We start from the raw sequence: 20,923 nt of genomic DNA, 5'->3' as shown, positions 1-20,923 counted from the left end.
TCTGCCGCTATCGACACTACACAGTTATGAATGAACTGTTAGAGATTTGTGAATGAACACCACGCGGAGATATTCCGATTAGTTTCACTGCAAAAATCCGACAAAATTAAATAAAAAATAACGCAAATAATGTGGAAATGGATGTTGGGAGGTAAAAAAACAGCAGATGTGAAAAATGATGATGCAAACGAGGACGACATCTCCTTGGAAATCGCATCACAAGCAGGCTCTGAAAGTGATGTTGATATCGGGGATGAGGAGGACAACCTATCTAGGGCAGTTCTACGACAACTCAGGGACTTACGGCGTCGCCATAACAAATACGCAGAAACCGTAGACGGACTGTGTAAGAAGGTAGATGAACTAGTAGAGGAATTTCATCCTGTTGTTGAGAGTACAGAGGTTGATACGGACGAAGCAGGTCCAAGTGCCTCTTCAAGGCAATCAATAGCCCATCAATTAAAGACGGAAATGTCCAAATTGAAGGATATGGTCAAAAAAATGGATACAAAAACGAGCAACAAGACAACTGAGATGTTCTGGAATATGACCAATGAATATGAGGTTGGTGTAAACATAATCATGATAATGATGTGATTACCCAGCAAACACAAAACGTTTTCGACATTATTCGGAAAAGGATGCCATTAAAACGTTGGAATGTCTTATAAAGGATATATAAAAGGTATATAACGTTTTCATAACATTCAAAAACATTTTTTGAAAACTTACCGCAAATATTTTAGAATAATGTTATTTAAGTGTTGACAAAATATTTGGCAAAAATGTTTGCAAAACTATTTTAAAATTATATTTCATTTTAACATTTTGACAATACATATGTATTTTTAAAATGTTGTTGTAGTGTGTTTTCATACAAAACGTTGTCAAAGGTTTTCATGGACATAATAAAACCCGCCATTAAATGCTATTAAAACGTTTTTACCAAAACCAAAATCCAAATTATTAAACGTTTAAAACGTTTTAAAAAGTTTTGTGTTTGCTGGGTACTTATGTATTTCTTAGCAGCCAGTACCATCAAATTAGAACACCTTTTGCAATGTAAAATACAAAAACAGTAAGAACAAGAAGAGATTAAGCATTTTATAATTAAAAAAGTAAGTTTAAATAAAAAATAAAAATAAAATAAAAAAAAAACCGTTCCTGGAATGTGTTGTTGAAATGTCTTGATTACTAAAAACACACAAACGTTACTTTTTCCTATATAGTGTGTTACAAAAATTTGAGGTTAAAATGCGCTTTGTAATTTCTCCTAATTGTTATTTTTACATCAAATCTGTGTTTATATTTAGATTCTTGACTAATTTCCTTTCCAAAGATGTATACTTTTCATATCTTGCATTAATATACATGAATAATTCTCCACGTTAAACGGCCAAGATATCAAATGGGCTTGCTTTCTTATTAATTAACGGTCAGGAAACCTTCCTGACAGTTATTACTAATATTATTTCATCATTTTTGAAAAACGACTAACAAAATGAACCATTTCAGGAAGTCGTAATTACAGACAGTATATATACCAAATAAAACAATTTATCGAATTCATACAATTTTGCAAATATAAGTTCTGTTTCACGCGTCCCGTGATGCCCTGGGGACAGATAGCTATTTTTAGATTTCTTAAATGTCAATTTATGTCGTTGACACAGGCGATTTGATTTTACTTGATTTGATTTGATTCAGAATATCGAACAACTACAAATAAAAAATAGGAACACATCGAAAATTGCCTAAAACTCAGCGGCATACCCGCGCTTCATGCGGCTAAAATAGCGATACTGTACATTTATACATACGCAACTGTAATCCTGAGGTATTGTCACTAAAATGTTACCACAATTAAGTACTTTGAATGATTTGAACCCTATAGGCCCAGATGTTTGACCTCAGATGACCCTGAATTGATTAATTGAATAATTAATTAATTTAAATAAATAAATAAATAAATAAATAAATAAATAAATAAATAAATAAATAAATAAATAAATAAATACATAAATAAATAAATAAATAAATAAATAAATAAATAAATAAATAAATAAATAAATAAATAAATAAATAAATAAATAAATAAATATTTGCTTACTTACTCACTCTTCCTTTCTCCCGTCTAATCTGACTCTAGCCTAAAGTTAAGCAATTGAATTTTGGATTGTGGATTTTCCAATGAGTATTGAATTTTTGAATATATAATAAGATCCTAGCTTTTGACGAGACTAGAGATGCTATCGACACCACACACTGAACTTAGAGATTTGCGAATGAATACCACGCGGAAAAATAGCTTTACTCTAAAAACGGACAAAAGTCATAACGTAAAAAATGTGGAAATGGATGTGGGGTGATAAAAAAACAGCAGATGTGAAAAACGATGATGCAAAAGAGGACGACATCTCCTCGGAAACCGAATCAGAAGAAGGCTCAGAAAGTGATTTTAATATCTGTGATGAGGAGGTCATTCTACGACGACACAGTGACTTATGGCGTCACCATAACAAAGACGCAGAAACGGTAGATGGATTATACACCAAGGTAGATGATCTAGTAGAGGAATGTGTGGAAATTACACCTGTTGTTGCTAATGGTACAGAGGTTGATGCAGATGAAGCAGATCCAAGTGCCTCTTCAAGGCAATCAAATGCCCATCAATTGAAAACGGAAATGTCCAAGTTGAAGGATATGGTCGAAAAAATGGATACAAAAACTTACAACAGAGCACCTGAGATGTTCTGCACCCAGTACTACAATATGATCTGTGAATATGAGGTTGGTGTATATTATATGATGATGATCATGATGTGATTACTTATCTGTACCAGTATTTGTTAAACCTTTTGATACAGAAACAGCAAGAACAAGAGCGTAACCCATTTCAAGATGGAAAAAAGTAAGGCAATATCAAATGGATTCAATTTAATACCGAGATTTTCATTTGAAAAGATTATCCTAAAGTTTGCGTCACACATTCAGTGTGATATATTATATTATTCTTAATCTTTTAAGTATTCAGCATTTTAGCATTGACAATTCATTATGACATATTCAGCATAAAGTCAGACAATCTACACACAGTCAGTACCAACTTCGATAATACAGAGACACTTTCTGGATGCCAATAAGGACAAGAGATAGGCTTTCCCTTATACATGTTGAAACGAAATTAAACATTCAACATGTTTAAGCCAAAACTTGATATGACAACAGTAGCTAAAATACAGTTTTAAAGCGTCAAAGTTTGGGAATAGATTATTGAGATAATATATTTGATTTAAACATGTTAAATTGTAGAATATTGGTTGATTGATTATTTATAGTTTAACATAGTATATCAAACAAAGCAGCATAACATGCATAGGCCTACAATAGAGAGCAATATGACCCCGGATATCCCAAGGCCCACTATAGACCTAAACCCGGATCAATCGAATTGATTAAAATTCGAATTAAAAATTCATCAAATGTCACTAGTAGAATCTGCAATTTTAATTTAGACCTTCCTTAGGATTTTGGATCACCGTGTCTTTGTTTCCTGACCGATTTCAACGAATGAGGTCTTAAATCCGAGCTAAAAGATGTAGCTATTAGAAAGAAAAAAAGCAAGGTACACCAACTTGACGTGGGGGAACAAGTAAAATACAGACTAGACAGTACGAAGGGGGGGGAACAAAATAGGCATAAGAAGAAAAAGTGTACTAGAACAAGCGATGAAAATCACTGAGCACATAAGTAGACAAAAACCAAACAACCAATGTAGGCCTAGAAACAGGAAAGTTCGGTGCCGAGTGCCAAAATTAAATGGCCGAAATTGCCAATTCCAGAACCCACAGAAGTGTCAGGAAAACAGTACAAAAGTACACTGGAGTGATGAAAATCACTGTGTACATAGTCGACAAACAAAACCTAACAGACAAAAAATCAACCGACGTTTCGAGCAGATAAACTACTCTTCTTCAGGGACAGACGACAAAATATTAAATTAAACAACTAAAACTACATGCTGTAGTTTAAAACCAAATACAAGACAAAAACTGAAGGCAAGTAAAGGGTAGCAAACAAGACAAGCCCAGAGCAAGTATAAGCTATGTCTTTACTGTAAGAGAGCATGTTCACTACTAAGTGCAGAGAAGCAGTAGCAGTTAGTAAAAGCTATTAGCTGCTGGTTATGGTCTGTGTTTAGGATATACAGGGGTGAAAATAATTGGTACCTTTATTTCTTTTGCCGTATGTACTAAACGAATAGTCAGCCTCGAACCTACGCTAAAATGGAAAATGGTGCCCACTCTATATTTGATATTGATTTTAGCTTGTATTGGTCTGGTGAACATGTTAGTAAACGCCAATTAAAAATATAAATGTGCCAAAAGGGATTCCCTGGGAATCACATGGGGTAAAATGCTCAAAAATATGTTCGGCCTCCTGATACAAGGAACACAAATTAAATCATTTCAGTTAGATGTTTACTTTTGGAGATGTAATCAAAAACAAGTCAAAGATCAACAAGCGTCTAGATTACAAAAAAAACCCAAAACAAACAACAAACAAACAAAAAACACAAAAGCCAAATTTGGGCTTGTTTTTTTTGTGTTATTTTGAATTCTCCAAATTGTTATTTTACACCAAATCTGTTATTATATTTAACTCCTTGACTAATTTATATTAAAAAATGTATATTTCATCTTGCATTGTCAATTAAAAAGTTACCACACCTTTAATGAATGCATTTGCTAATAAGAGTGCACTCAACGTACCGCCAAGCTAGGGAGTGGTGGACTTGCTTTCGGTTATTAAAATGCACGAGAAATTAAAACACATTTTGGATATCAAATTCTAGGATTTCTCAAAAAAGCCTAAAAACTAAGCTTTTATCCAATAGGGCCTCAAAATTATTGCTTTGGTTTTTTTAAAATCCCTATTCGGATTTTTATGAGGGGGGTGGGGTATTTCCGCCGCCTATGGGTTGTACACATGCAGATTATTTTATTGTTTATTGATATTCCGGGATTCATTATCAGATTTTGGTATCAGGTGAAAGCTCATATTTTTCTCATTAACATATTGAAATTAGGCGTTCCAAATCGGTTTATTTTCGAAGAAATCGTCAAAAAACTGCCGAAGTAGTCTCAAATATGATATACCACATTTTTGACTAATTCAGCAGTTTTTTGATGATATCTTTGGAAATATACCGATTTGGAACTCCTAATTTCAGTATGTTAATTAGAAAAATATGATCTCTTATTTGATATCAATTTATTACATGATCACGATGAGTATCATTAATAAAAACACTGTAGACTGCCAGTTTTATGCTGTATTAAAATGTCAGTAATTCCATGAAGAATTAGTCGCATTTACAATGAACATTTACATGATCTTTTTGCATGAATGCTTGAAAGGGACAACAGTTTATGTTATACATAAGTTTTAAAGAATTTGATTTTCCAAATATATCAGGTCACCTTCCTTTAACTGTAATAGACCTAATACATTTCCCACATAGGAAGGGGAATATTAAACAGATGCGACATACGATATCATTAGGGTTATAGACCCCAGACAACATTATATATCCCATCTGCTGTTGATAAGGGCTCGGATAGGAACGTTTGCAAAGTATTTTTCTGGGAATGAGAGCACATTGGCATATCGAATTGCATTCTAAATACGAGGGATGTCCTTCTGAATAATTTCGATTTTTTTTTAAAATTCGCGATATAATACAAATTTTATGGCAAATTATTAAAAATTTTAGGTATTTTTGGGGAAAATAATGTGTACCATCAATACAAAAGGTCAAAATTTTAAAATGACCGTCGGCTTTTCCTCCCAGCTTCGAGGACTGTTAAATATCCAAAAAAAAAAAAAAAAAAAAAATCATATTTTAATAATTTGCCATAAAATTTATATTATATCACGAATTAAAAAAAAGACAACGCAGTTTATATTAGATTAATATTAAATTAAATGGCTAAACTAAGGTGTTAACTTCTGTAGCTAAGGGATTAACTACTAATATCATAATTATCTATTATGTCTGTGGACCAACTTTGTGAAAGGACTGTTAAGTATTAAAACTATTAAAAATATCAAATTTTTATAATTTGCCACAAGATTTGTATTAAATCGTAAAAATAAATAAATAAATAAATAAATAAATAAATAAATAAATAAATAAATAAATAAATAAATAAATAAATAAATAAAATAAAAAATGCAAAAATAAATAAATGAAATAAAAATTAGATATAGAGAAAGACATTCCCCGTATCCAGAATGTCGATATATGTCTAATGTGCTCTCAGGTCCCACAAAAAATACTGTGCAAAGGTTCCTATCCGATTCCTTAAGAACTCAGCATAATCCCATAACAGTGTAATATAAATCTAATACGTTACTAAGATTTTGATCTCAAGTGCCAAAGCGGTCCACCGCTTTGGCAAAAAAGACAATGTGCTGATATTTTGAACCGTTTGTTCCTGCTGATTAAAAGAATAATTAAAAGTATAGTACAACTTGATCGGATCATATTGAATTTATTGTATTTAACTTGACACCATCTTGGATTTGACCCATCAGAAAAATTAGCGTCATAATTTTATTTGTTCAACCACATCATAATGAACTCACTTTTTTTTTGGTATAGAATGAGAAGTTACCATTCGAGTCATGCCGATCTATTAAATGATGACGCTTGTAACACACACGTTAAAGTTCACGAGTTCCTGGCTTTAAAGTCGTGAAGTCAGGAACTCAAGCGCGGCTTGTGTTCACGAGTTCCTGGCTTTAAAGTCGTGAAGTCAGGAACTCAAGCCGCGCTTGAGTTCACGAGTTCCTGGCTTTAAAGTCGTGAAGTCAGGAACTCAAGCGCGGCTTGTGTTCACGAGTTCCTGGCTTTAAAGTCGTGAAGTCAGGAACTCAAGCGCGGCTTGTGTTCACGAGTTCCTGACTTTAAAGTCGTGAAGTCAGGAACTCAAGCCTGGCTTGAGTTCACGTAATAAATGTAAAGCGCTTTGAGGCTGTTTACGGCATAAAAGCGCTATATAAATATCTACATTTATTTATTTAGTTCACGAGTTCGTTACTTTAAGTCATGAAAATAGGATCTCGAGATAACTAAAGTGGATGTGTTTACAATTAAAATACTAACGCCGTGAAAATTGAACAGATTTCATGAGTTCTAGAGATCCTGAGTTGTCTTAACTATTTCTTTATTTTTATATCTTTACTATCTCTTTATTTCAAACTGGCTAAGTCAGGAACACAAGAAGTCGGGATTTGTGATCACAAGATCCTAACTTCTTGCGTTACAAAGCGAACCCACATGGCCCTTAGTTACTTCCGTACTAAACAATGGTTGTATATCCGGGATTATCCACTATCATTTCAAAACTTCACTTTTTCAATTTGACCAATAAGTTTGGCACTTTATTTTTGTTTAAATTCCAGGACACATTTGAGGCGGACTATATCTCTGCAATTAGACGAAATGACCATGAAGCATTGATGAAGTTACTCCATGATAGAGATGATATCAACCTGGATGTTGTAGGAGCAGACGGGAAATTTGGTGTGCAAATAGCTCTAGAAAACGAAAATGTTGGTACGTATAATCATTATAGTTACAACGTTCTTTCCAAATAAGTCTTTTCTGTAGATTAGTCATCCAGTAAATAACATAAGATAAAAGTTAAATCGAATTCTGGAAATAAAATTTGCAACTTACATGCGACAGTTGCGTCCGGTAACTCAGGCATCTGATTGGTCAAGTGACAAGCGACGTTGAAGATTTTGCAAAGCTTTCAACTGCTACACGCCTGGGACCAAGCTTCGGGACCAAGTTTTGCAAAATCTTCTTCGTCGCTTGTCACTTGACCAATCAGATGCCTGAGTGACCGGACGCAACTGTCACATGTAAGTTGCAAATTTTATTTCCAGAATTCGATTTAACTTTTATCTTATATGTTATTTACAAGAAAAATCTAAAAATTTAAAAGGATCGTACATTAAGGCTTTAATTTAAAAAATTGTTTTCGAGTTCATACATACATTACCTTGTCATCGCAAATCCAGTGATTTTCAGCCATTTCAATGACACTTTACTCTTTGTCGTTCCCATTTTCATCCCTGAAGTTTATGCAACTGCCCTCACCTATACGCCGCTGCGCTTTTGCCCCCAAATGACTTTAAATTTAATTTTAGTGAGTGAGTAAAAATAAATAAATTGTACATCTTTGTTTCTTGTCTTACCCTAACAACAGAGATCGCAACATTGCTATTCAACCGTGGCATCAAGATTGGAGTAACATTGCTAAGATTGATTGAACTTGATTGTCCTGCTGCTGTGGCTCTCATCTGTAACCATAAAAGGATTTTTGAGGTATGTGGATTTTTGAGGTATGTGGATACCCAGTGTAAATCTTGAATTACTTTACTTAATACCATCGTTACGTCCAGTCCTAGGACTAGTTCCAGCTACAGATAGGATGCCTTTCCAGTCATCAGTCATATGGGTCCACCTCAGATTTTTCGGGCGCCATTTCCCTTTTCCCTCCCTCCCCCTCTCGATTTTTCTGCCCCCTGCCCCCACTGGTTACGCTCCTACTCTCTCCCCTCTTCCTTTCCCCTCTCTCTGTGCAGCCCCAAAGCCCACAAGCCCCCGGGGCATGCACCTGACCACACTCTCTCTCTTTCCACCAGTCTTGCAGTTTCCAGTCCTCTATGCCCGTTCGTATACTACGTCACTGGGTCTTCCCTTTGGACGTGAGCAGTGGTGTAGCCAGGACTTTTTCTGAAGGAAGTATTATAAGAGGATAGGGGAGGGGTCTTTCAAGGAGGACAACATTTTCCGAAAAAGTACAAAAAAAGAAGACTTCTCACAAGGGGTGGGCAGCTGCCTCCTGATGGCTACGCCACTGGACTTTAGGCCGGCATGGTGCAGAGAAGCATCTTTATTTTTTATTGTGTTGCAGTATATTCTTCTAACATGACCTTATAAACCACAGTAGACCTCGTTGACGTAGGATGTCAGTCAAAGTTGCCTACATTTTTCTCAAACCAGTGAGAACAATATCTTTCGATTGTTCTTCGTTCGTAATTTATTTCGTATGTTATTGTCGGGTTTCTTTGGTGATCTGATACATCATATTACTAATAAGGTACTAGTATGTAAAAATCACAAAATAAAGCAGCATTTTTTGGACATTTCATATGATTTTCTCAGGCAAATGGAGAGGATATATTCGGCGTCCATGACACAGATGATGAATTTCCCGTGGAAACCACCGCTATCATCCTGGCTGCACGTATGAATCGGTTCCAGATTCTTAAGGTAAATGGCACAGGTGCTGTTACATTCTTGGCTCTATGCCAGAATTGTTTATTGTTTATTGGTTGGTGGACATGGGGAATGGAGAGTAGTTAGTTTATTATTATCGGCTGTTTGTTTTATCTTATAACCATGTTTCTTATTTCTCAAAACACTGTTGTATAGCGGTATCACCAGAAATAATAAGATTACATTGTGAACGTTTTAATATTTAATATTAACCTTGAAGCTTCTTAGGTCATCTGTCTTTAATATGTCGGTGTGTGTGATGAGTGTGGGGTGTGAATTATGTCGGTGTGTGTGATGAGTGTGGGGTGTGAATTATGTCGGTGTGTGTGATGAATGTGGGGTGTGAATGGAGGTGTGTAGGGTGCTGGGGTATGGTATGCGTTTATCAATATTTTTACTCACAATGCTGAATAACAATAATTCATCAGATACTCCTCAAATTTGGCGCCGTGATGCCCACTTTAGAAGAGGTCCGCAGAAACTTTGACAACGGTCGTCCTGGACGAGCCCGGGCGGTTTTCCATCTCTGTGAAGCTTTCGCGTCGGAAGCATATATCCTGCAAACCAGCGATGACATGCTACGGGATGTGTTTGAGACGACAGAAAAGATTCGTGAAGTTAGACGTCAAGAGAAAACTAGTCTGGAAGAACGAGGTACGTGGTCAATGGAAAAGGAGTGTCAGGAAAACTGAAAAACAAAGTTTCAATAATAGATGCCGCTCGTTTGGGTTTTTTTTAATCGGAGGAATATGATTATACATGTGAAGCTAGTAAAACAATAATTTACGGAATATCCGTTAATTTGTACATGTCTTAAAATGATCTAGCCTATCATCATTACATCACCGATAGTGATGATTCATTGACAACAAAACGGGTGTGGATGTAACCTGTGAAAACAATGTCTAGTCTTCATGGTCCATATGGAATGGTTTCTATACAAAAACGATTCTCTTATAAACCATCATGCGCACAGTTTCCACCTCGATACACCTGGGCACACATTTTCGGCACTTCCCTGCTCCACCACAGTCTTTGATTACACTACATGATGCAGTCATGTCTACAGTAGAATTCATCTCGACCTTTGCAGGACTTAAACCCCATTAAAAGCTATTAAACCAAGATAACACTCATTGAAACAACTCAACTGATTAAATCGGATCTTCTCTGGTTGTGCACAAGTGTCTGTTTTACATGTGCGATATCGCAATAAAGCTGGTATTATAGCTTCAGTTGGGTAACCGATTATAAAGGAAACGAAAGGAAACAATGGTATGTGTAAAACTGTGTAGACTCTCATTCATCTGGGTATGTTGAAATTAAGATTTAATTTAAATCTGGTCAACCAGACATACCTATTTTGACGGACGAACCGACGTTGCGACTGATGGCGTGCTTTTTGTAAACCAGCATTCTTGAAAATGAGCAACATAATGATTGTTGACTTAACACGGTTTGGAAATAATTTCTTCATATTTTTGGTGTTATCTGTCGTTTACATATCCTTCCTAAAACACAAAAGTGCGACCCTCTCCAAACACCTAAATTAGCTAAAAATTTAGGACCTGTTACAAAACTATATTTTCTAGAATTTCATAGAATAATTTAAATGTAGCTTGTACCGTTTCTTTGTGGCATCCTTCAGAAGTGAGCCGTCCGATACCAATATTTTCGGTCAAATCTCCATTCAATTAACACGGGGAGTTGGCTAGCTATGCCTTGCCCTCACTCATATTTTACAAAAGTGCGACCATTTCTGAACATCTAACCTAGCTGTAATTTTAGGTCATGTTAGAGAAATATATTTGCTAGAAGTTTGGAGAATAAATTAAATATTGGCTGGTTATTTTTCACACAGTGATGTTAACTAGGCAAGTGTCCATTCTTCCAACATACATCATTTGTAGAGGTCACGCGTCAATGGTGAGAGCACTGTGTATTGTGTATAGGAAAACGGACAGTAACTGCAGTATGACACGGTTGAGTGCATAGCAATATAAGACCTGTGGAGCTTCTAGCTGAAAAATTGGCCTCTTTGATTGGTTTTTGTTGAAACCTCAAGTGTTCCCTTCATATAACCAGAATTTTTTTATATCAAACGAAAGCTAACACTTACCCGTAAAAACACTTTTCGTCACTAGGTCAACAGATAACGCAATTCAATGTTATAGCAAGGCGAATGTGGAAAATCTGTTGAAATCTACCTATCCAAGCACATTTTTGACCAAAAGTGTTCCTTACAATATTTTTCAAATTTTATGTCATTAAATGAAAAAGCGCACTTATATTGTCCATATACTGGAGTCACAAGAATGAGCAATGGCCAATTATCTTTAAATTGCAAATCTTGTGCAAAAAGTTACTATTTTCGCCTGTTTTGTCATATGGTTGTAAATTCAATGAACTATGACTTTTAAAAAAGAGCGCTTACAGATTGGTATGTTAGATAAATGTTGTAAAAAGTCCCAACTTGTCCTTGTAGGTATGCGTGATGAATATACTCTTTTGGAGGAGCGCTTAGAAGAAATGGAGCTGCGGATCTTAAACTTAGTCAACGGAGAAGAAATGGAAACATTGCTGAATGGTGATGATCCCGCGGCGTATAAAAAGTTCACATGTTGTCTCAATGTACCAGAGAATATACCAATTAGGTTGTGTCAAGCGATGGACTTGAAACATAAAAAGGTAAGGAGGCTAGTAGATAATATACCGTAAAACCTCGTCTACAAGCACAATAATAGAGTATTTTTGATGAAAGCTAAATTAATCCATGCGTCCTTCACCCACAAAATTATAGCATTATGGAGCTTGAGCAAATAAATTACTGATACAAGCGCATACAAACAAGTATTATTGAAAGACCAATCTATTGCAGTGGCATATTTACGGCTGCTTCGTATTAAATTAGCCGTCATCGAAAAAACTCTATATGCTTATATTTTGCATCAATCCTGGTGGCGGAGGGCAGAAAGACATGTTTACCCCCATTTTGGGGACAAAATTATCCAAGACGGATTGACGCCGTTTGTAGATAGAGCTTGGACCAGTGTTAAAGTTTTTGATGGGACATTGTCGAGGTCACAGTAACAATCAGTTTTTGTCATCTCGTACACCCAGCCCTGGCTATTAATTGTCTAAACGCTAAATGATTCACTCAGGTTGAGTATAAGAATTACAATAAAATAATAACACCAGCAACAAGAGCAACAGGTTAAATAAGAGAACAATTGGCTTGGAGATTTCTTTGAGTTGCAAATTTCTCAATTACAGCACATATTTTTTCTACAGTGTAATTTATCCTTAGCAAATTTTATTATTTCTTCAATAGTTTATAGCGCACAGTAAAAGTCAGGAATACATCTGGGGAAGATGGCGTCATGGATTTGACGAGCACATGAACAGATCAAGTCTCAAACGGAGCCTTGCCACACTCTGTCTGGGAACACTTTGGCCTATATTGGGCATCATCTACCTTATCTGTTCAGGGTTTAATTGCTGCTCAACATTTAAACGACTTATGAGATGTCCGTAAGTATAGAGCCCAAGTATAGATAAATGGTCACATGGTCATAACAACATCTACCCATCTATCCCATAAAGAAATCTCACCGACCCCAATACACATTGCATTAACAATATTCAAAAGCTTGCAAAAGATTAATACCTTCAAAGGCCTATTCAGTGATTTGCTCATTCGGAAAATTGTTAATCATCAAAATTCAGTTTTTGTACCCTTGTTAGTAGCATAGACATGATAGATGTGCTAACGTAGTGGGTAAGCCGAAAGCCGCACAAAATAGGACATCTTCTTTAAACTATAACGTCTCTACATAAGAAATTAGCTATAAATGTATTTGAATGGGGGCTACACGTGTATATAATAAATTATGACTTGGGGCTAATTTGAGAAGAGTTATGGCCTCGAGTTTCAAAATACACCGTAATGTTTTTTGATCAAAAACTCGACAATTCAAGACTCTGTAAAAACAAATCAAGAATTATCTGGGATAATTGCAACTAAGTATATGAAAGTTATGATCTAAGCTACCAGATGCATCATTAATTTCCTGATTATAATGATATTTAGTTGTAGGAAAATATTACTTTAATATTTTCAAAAATTTCAACCAAAAAGAGCACGTAGTCTTAAGTAATTTATATACAACTTTATTTTTTACACTTTCGCCGTGATCACTGAAAAGGTCTTTAAGTACACTTCTTCTTTCATGTTCAATATTACTAAAACATACAGATATACCTAGCACACATCAGGCGTACATTTAATGTGTATATATAACCACATGCACCATACACACCCAACACACCATACCCAACCCCAAACTCGCCCCACAATACACCCACACCCCATCCATACCCCACACCACACAGCCACCAACAGTAGCGTGTGGAAAAATGTCAAACATTATATCAACTGAACAGCAATCAACTTTGCGCACTTTTCACTAGTTTATTCCATATTTTTCTCTTTCAGATATGTGAAATTTATATTTTATTCCTCGTCTCGAATAGTTTTACTACTGATATTAACCTTTCAAATGCTAGATACCACAATATTCACCGTATCTAGTCATGACACAAGTGAGGAATTGGAGAAAGCTTATATAGAGTACAGGACACACACCAGTTTACACCCTTTGATAGTCTGGATTTGGATAGTTGGTAAGTGATGCTAAAATACAGTATTATGGTGTATAGTATTGTATTAAACGGATGAGATGCCACGACTATTGTCTATATATCTACCTCTAGTCACCGGCACTAGCTTTGAAATTCAGCGTGTTCTGCGTTAGCTTAGCATTCTTTGGTGCTTGTGCATACTTTTACGCACGCGATCAACGTGCCGCATATATACACGCAAGAAACCACGCTAAGCCAACGCAGCATACGCTGAACTTCAAAGCTAATGCCGGTGACACGAGGTAGATATATAGACTATAACATAGGCAACACTTCGCCTCTAATCCCCTTTGTAAGGAATTGCCAGCTGTCATGGCTGTGCTGCCTCATAGTCCATGTCCTTTATTTGCCAGAGCATGCTGAGGAAGAGCCTGCCAGAAGACACATTTGTCGTTTACATATTCCAGCTCATGGCAAAAGAATACATGGACGTCATAGTTCATGGTTATTTTATTTCCATCATCAAAAAAACATGCAAAATAGACAAATAACAAACCCAAAACATAATTATTTACTAAAAAACAATACAAACATGTAGCAAGCAAGCTCAATAAACTTACAATGCAATAGGAATTTGAATCAACAAGATTATAGATTATAATTTTTCACATTTAGTGACCACAAAAAATAAGCATTACACTGTCTGAAAATAAAGGACCAGATTTCTTTTAAAATGACCTATTGTTCTAGCAGATTTTAAATACAAGAGTAATGCCGTTTTGCTTGATGTTCTATGAAAATTCCATCAAATCACGGTGGAAGCATATCTTATTTGTATGAAAATTCCCGTTTGTTTCTTATACATGTCAAAAATATCAATCATACGTTTGGAATGGGATAAGTATGGACTACGGTATTTGATATTACCCATAAGGCCCGTTTTTGAATTTTGAATACTTTATTAATAAATTACGTTAGAAAGATAATGTCTAAACCATTCTTGGGAAATACCTCTGAATCCGTAATGATACAATTTACTTTAACTATATATCATGATCAATGGTATCAAAGGCTTTGGATAAGTCCATAAAAATACCCATGGTGTACATTCCATTATCAATAGCCCTGATGATTTCATTTATATATACCTTAGCCTTCTCGAATCACTCTTCTCGGATGATTAAACCGTTTTCATTTTCGTCGTGTAAAAGACATTACATAGTATCTTGGTTTATAATCATTTCATAGTCTTTTCATGACAAATTTATTTCACACATTTCTTAACAGGTATGACATGGCGAGAATTAAGTGATATGTGTAGACAAGGTATGCGAATGTACGGCCGTATCGGGTGGAGTCAAATTGAAATACCTCAATTGGTTTTATACTGGATATATATGATATTTAACGTTGTGGCGTACGTGCAGGTAAGTTGAACAACAACAACAACAACAACAACAACAACAACAACAACAACAACAACAACAACAACAACATCATTACCAACATCATCATCAACAACAACAACAACAACAACAACAACAACACAGTAACGTATCATGATGCAGTCATGTCTACAGTAGAATTCACCACGACCTTTGCAGGACTTAAACCCCATTAAAAGCTATTAAACCAAGATAACACTCATTGAAAACAGCTCAACTGATTAAATCAGACCTTCTCTGGTTAAATCCACACTACATATGTTTCTGTTTTACCTTTGCGGTATTGCAATGAGCTGGTATTATAGTTTCAGTTGGGTAACCGATTATAAAGCAAACGAAAGGTAACAATACTATGTGGGCCTTTGTTCACGAAATGAGACAATAGTCTGCTTATTGTTAAGCAGCATTCTTGAAAATGAGAAACATAATGGTTGTTGACTTAACACGGTTTGGAAATAATTTCTTCATATTTTTTGGTGTTATCTGTCGTTTACATATCCTTCCTGAAACACAAAAGTGCGAATATTTCCAAACACCTAAATTTAGGACATGTTACAAAACTATATTTTCTAGAATTTCAGAGAATACTTTAAATATTGGCCGGTTATTTTTCACACAGTGACGTTCACTAGGCAATGTCCTATTACCTATAACATACACTAAAACACCAAAGTGCGAATATTTCCAAACACCTAAATTAGCTAAAAATTTAGGACATGTTACAAAACAATATTTTCTAGAATTTCAGAGAATACTTTAAATATTGGCTGGTTATTTTCCACACAGTGACGTTAACTAGGCAATATCCTATACTTCTAACATACACTATTTGTAGAGGTCACGCGTCAATGGTGAGAGCACTGTGTATTGTGTATAGGAAATGGACAGTAACTGTAGTATGTTACGCGTTACGTGTGGATTTGTCTTCGTTTTATCAGAATATTATTTTAGCAGTGAATAACAGAAAAATATCAAGGAGCACTTATATATATTACAGAGGGCAGAATTAACCGTCCATTTGTTGCCGAAATGAGTAACATGTATTTTTGGACATAGATGGTTCTGGCTTTAAGCCCTTGATGCAATATATTATGTAAACATTGTACCAACATCACTAAGAAAGGTCGTTGTGATCACGACATACCATTGCCGAATAGAATCAAGTACAAACCGCCTTCAAAGCAAAAACGGCTTTTCACTCAGTTACTTTGTCCTCACAATAAAACAAAGGTTTTTGCTACTTGCGCTCAGCGAATCGCTTGAAGAGCTTCACGTGTTAAATAGGGTCGGTTTATAGTAAATTGTTAGGGGTGGTGCAATAATTATGTGTACCCCGGGGGGGTGAATTATAGGGGGGCAAAGATGTTTTGGCAGGCCAAAAAGGGGGGCAAGCATTTTTTGGCAGGTCGAAAGGGGGGGTCAAGCATTTTTGGCAGGTCGAAAGGGGGGGGCAAGCGATTTTTGGCACAGATATTTTGGGCACCGTCTCTATCTTACGCCCTAAAAAGGTGTAGGAACATGTTCAAATATGCAAAATTTCCTGCGCTCGTATTATATGATAAGACAATTTAGGATTTAAATTAAATTCAGGTTCCCAAAAATCTAGCTGTGTAAGGGGGGGCAAAGATTTTTGGCACATAAAAGGGGGGCAAAGGTTTTTGGCACGTCAAAAGGGGGCAAAGATTTTGGCACGGCTAGAGGGGGGCAAGCGATTTTTGGCAGACCATTTTGAGAATTCACCACCCTGGGGTACACATAATTATTGCACCACCCCTTATTCGTCTCTCTGCCGAATCCACAACGATTTATTAATATGCCTGTTTTCTTTTCCATGTAACTTAATTGCAGACCACACGACCGTTGAAAGTGGAGAAATTGCCAAGCTAGCAGCTAAAAGGAATTTATCCGATCTGATTCCCTGTGACGTTATACAGCTGGCTGAAAGGTAGGTTTAGAATTATTGTGACTTGGTTAAGTTGCTTTAGTGTTATCCACAGGCGTGGCACTCTGGGCGTGGCAGTAGAAAGTGACGATCAGGAGAGTGGTAAGTGGTAAAGTAAGAAATATAAACAACGTTTGTATACCAAAGCCATGTAAGTAACTTAAAGGTTCTCTGCAAACTGGATAGGTACTTAAAACAAACTCTTTTGTGTGGTCGATGTGCATTATAGATTGGGGTGCATTGCTAGTGAGGGTGGATGTTGTCACGATCCAGCAAGACCGAAGACCGGAAACACTTTTTACCCAAGTACACTCAAAGAAACACAATTAACAAACTGTTCAATAATGCAAAAGAAACGCGTTGTTCATTTCAAATCCAGGATGATTGGACAATACTTTTACATGTAAATCACAAATACAATCAATTATCTGAATGTGTAACAATGTTTACTTATCAGACAGTCTTTTTCTGGTTAATAAACAAATCTTTAAATCCCAGAAGTGAAGTCCACTGTAGACCATCGGGTCACTAAAATAAAAAGCGGTATGCATCCTTGTTGATACAACGTAGAAAATGTATTTACTTACGCCATTTAGGGTCTGTTTTGAGGGTTGATTAACGAGCATGTGTAGCACTTTTTGAGTGACACTCCGGGCTCCGTTCTTGGCCCCTCCTTTTTACCCTATATATCAATGACTTGCCAACCATCCTAAAAAGTGTTGATTGCAGAGTAGATTTATATTAGGGATGACCAATGAACCATCAACCTGATTAGAATACTCCCATAGACATGCAGGGAGCCCAACTGTGCACTGCTTGCACAGACATTTCTAAATTGAGCTCATTCTTTTATTTTTCATAATTTTTCTGTAAAAATTGGGGATGTTAATGCCAATTATGTTTTGTAACTATCTTGCAAATTACAGCAACATAACTTATTTCATTTTCCTGTAAGTGCGAGTCAAAGTTGGTCCATCGCCACAGTGCGCTTAATTGCCAGTGGCTGAGTTCAGCACTGCTCAAGAATGGCACAAAATATTCATGTCAATAAGATCAGGTGAACAACGTGGCCTACTGAGCTGTAATTTGGCAGAGTTGCCAGTAATACCTCTATCATACCCTCTGTAAAAAGGTTAAAAAATTGAACAAGTAGATCTCTAGTTACAAATTAAATCACCAGCTTCCCTTTGGAATTTCCATACTCCTTTTGAATCATAAATCTGAACATAAATGTGAAGTTTCGTGCTCATTCGATGTATTGTTCACCTGATTTCAACCCTAAACGTTTTCTTATATTTAGGCCTATACCATCTACAACTTGCTGCTGGCTATACCTTGTTTAGAACTTTCAAAAGAAGTACCTGAATGTGCAACCATAACTGTTTCAAAATAGCCCGCGAAAGTCATGCAGCTAAGTTCGAGGTCATGCATTGAATTGTATTGAATAAGGAATACTACGGGAACCAGCACCTTTTGTTAGAAGTCACACATGAGCATGATGAGTGAAGTGGATAACCTCTATTGTTGTGAATGAGTCAATGACCTTCAATGACACTTAAGATTTTCTTTGCATACACCTACTAATTGGTCATATTAAACCCAATAACATTGACATTTTTGGTTGTGAAAAAAAAAAAGTTCACCTGTACTTAGTGCAATTTTGATTTTGTGCCATATCGGCCATCTTGGATGATTTTTGCCAAATGTTCTCTAAATGCATGATTTCAACGCCTCGGTTTGAAAAAATAATTGATGCCATTGACTAGCAAAGTGCCATTTCATAAGAAACCCCTTTGATACTTTCACAATATGTTGTTTCATGTTTGCATATATGTTAAAATAAAGAAATATATAAAGGTAAATATATGCTTATGCCAATTTTGCTCCCAATTGCTATAGAATGGGAATTTTGAAAATTCATAATTCGAACAGTTTTTGACCGATTTTGACCATTTAACCACCAAAATACTTCTATTGATGAGTTCTATCCAGAACACGATCTTTTGTAGCAATAGGGGCAACATGAAATTTTGATGGTTATCCCTATTTATATGCAGATGATACTGCTTTTTTCGTCAGGGGAAAGACAATTGATACAATTAACAGAATTTTCTAAATTTTCCCATGTTGCTCAGTGGCTACAAACCATATATCTCCCTCTCAACATGCTCAACGTAAAAAAAAACCCACCAAAATTCATTCTTTTTGGTACTCAATAAAAACATGGCCGTATCCAAGATAAGATCAACATTCAAATTAGAGGTGAGCCAATAGAACAAATTGACCAATTTGAGTCCGGGTGTTGTCCCTGGCTTGACCCATCACTTACCTGGAGTATAAATATTGACAAAGTGGCCTTAAAAGTCAACAAGCGTATTGGTCTTCTAAAGAAGGGTAAGTAATATATTGCCAACAAAAACTCTTGTCATGTTGTACAAATCTTTAATTATTCCACACTTTGATCTTCCCATACAGTGAAGCTAATGAAACAGAATGTGTGCGATTCATCTCACTCACGCCCAAGATAGGTGAATTAGAATCTCGTCTGGACTGGTACGCATATGAACCACTCCTCATTGCAGAAGCAGCTTTCGCCGTGGCCAATGTCCTCACATTTGTACGTCTCTTGGACGCCACTGTGCTCGTTGCTCCTCTAGGTATCCTCCAGGTGTCATTCATGCAGATGTTCCGTGCTGTCATCAAGTTTCTTTGTTTGTATACCTTCATCTGGGTATCATTTGCACTTGGATTGACGCAGTTGTATCGGCCATATGAACATGTGAAGCAGAAGCATTGTAAGGAGCAGACCGATGAGTTAGAATGTGAAGAGACACATTTCACAACGTAAGAACGCGCAAAAGTTGGTGTCCAGCATTGTTTTAGCATCATTGAAAGAAAGCATTTTTGCGCATTTGAAATTAATTTATCATACGGATGGTTAAGGGGGTACTACACCTAAGGGGGTACTACACCCCTGTCCAATTTTGTGCCTATTTTTGCATATTTCTCAAAAAAAATTATAACGCATTGGGGACAAGTAAGATATGTATATTATAGGAGCAAGGACTGCAAATACTGCACTGGAAATTTTATTTCAGCACAGACAACAGTTGTGAAGTTTTCAAAAATGAGGGAAAACCAATATTTGATCAATAAATCAATAACTACATGCTTTGAGTTGCTGAATTTTCAGTACAGTAGTTTTAGTCCTTGCCCTATAATATACATATCTTACTTGTCACCAATGTGCTATAATTTTTGAGAAATAGGCACAAAATTGGCCAGGGGTGTAGTTCCCCCTTAAAGCCATAATTTTCCATCAGATTTTAGTTTTGTTAAACTTTGCTCAAAATGCTGAAATAATATTAGTAATAACCTCAGGAAAAGAGTTTGTCAATGTTTTTGCGCATTTCACATTAATTTTCATACAGATGGTTAAAGCCATAACGTACGATTTCCATCAGATTTTAATTTTGTTATACTTTGCACAAAATGCTGAAATAATATTAGTAATAACGTCAGGAAAAGAGTTTGTCA

The 20,923-nt window shown here is 35.9% G+C and overlaps 1 protein-coding gene across 1 annotated transcript; it reads left to right on the top strand.

Moving 5' to 3' along the window:
• On the top strand, positions 1 to 20,234 carry LOC140166973 (short transient receptor potential channel 4-like). Its single transcript, XM_072190457.1, has 12 exons — positions 1 to 564; positions 7,471 to 7,624; positions 8,283 to 8,401; positions 9,245 to 9,352; positions 9,787 to 10,012; positions 11,844 to 12,046; positions 12,690 to 12,889; positions 13,854 to 14,041; positions 15,287 to 15,426; positions 16,322 to 16,340; positions 17,293 to 17,389; positions 19,862 to 20,234. Exons 1-12 carry the CDS (start codon positions 130 to 132, stop codon positions 20,232 to 20,234), a joined length of 2,262 nt encoding a protein of 753 aa, XP_072046558.1. The 5' UTR covers positions 1 to 129.
• The last annotated feature ends 689 nt before the right edge of the window (positions 20,235 to 20,923 follow it).

This window comes from Amphiura filiformis, chromosome 12 (assembly GCF_039555335.1).
Source record: "Amphiura filiformis chromosome 12, Afil_fr2py, whole genome shotgun sequence".
NCBI lineage: Eukaryota > Metazoa > Echinodermata > Ophiuroidea > Amphilepidida > Amphiuridae > Amphiura > Amphiura filiformis.
This window is presented reverse-complemented; position numbering and strand designations above follow the sequence as displayed.

Coding starts and splice junctions, on each gene's coding strand:
- LOC140166973 (XM_072190457.1), top strand. CDS start 130: ATGTGGAAATGGATGTTGGGAGGTAAAAAAACAGCAGATGTGAAAAAT. Junction 9,353..9,786: donor ATCGGTTCCAGATTCTTAAG/GTAAATGGCACA, acceptor ATAATTCATCAG/ATACTCCTCAAATTTGGCGC. Junction 14,042..15,286: donor AGTCTGGATTTGGATAGTTG/GTAAGTGATGCT, acceptor ATTTCTTAACAG/GTATGACATGGCGAGAATTA.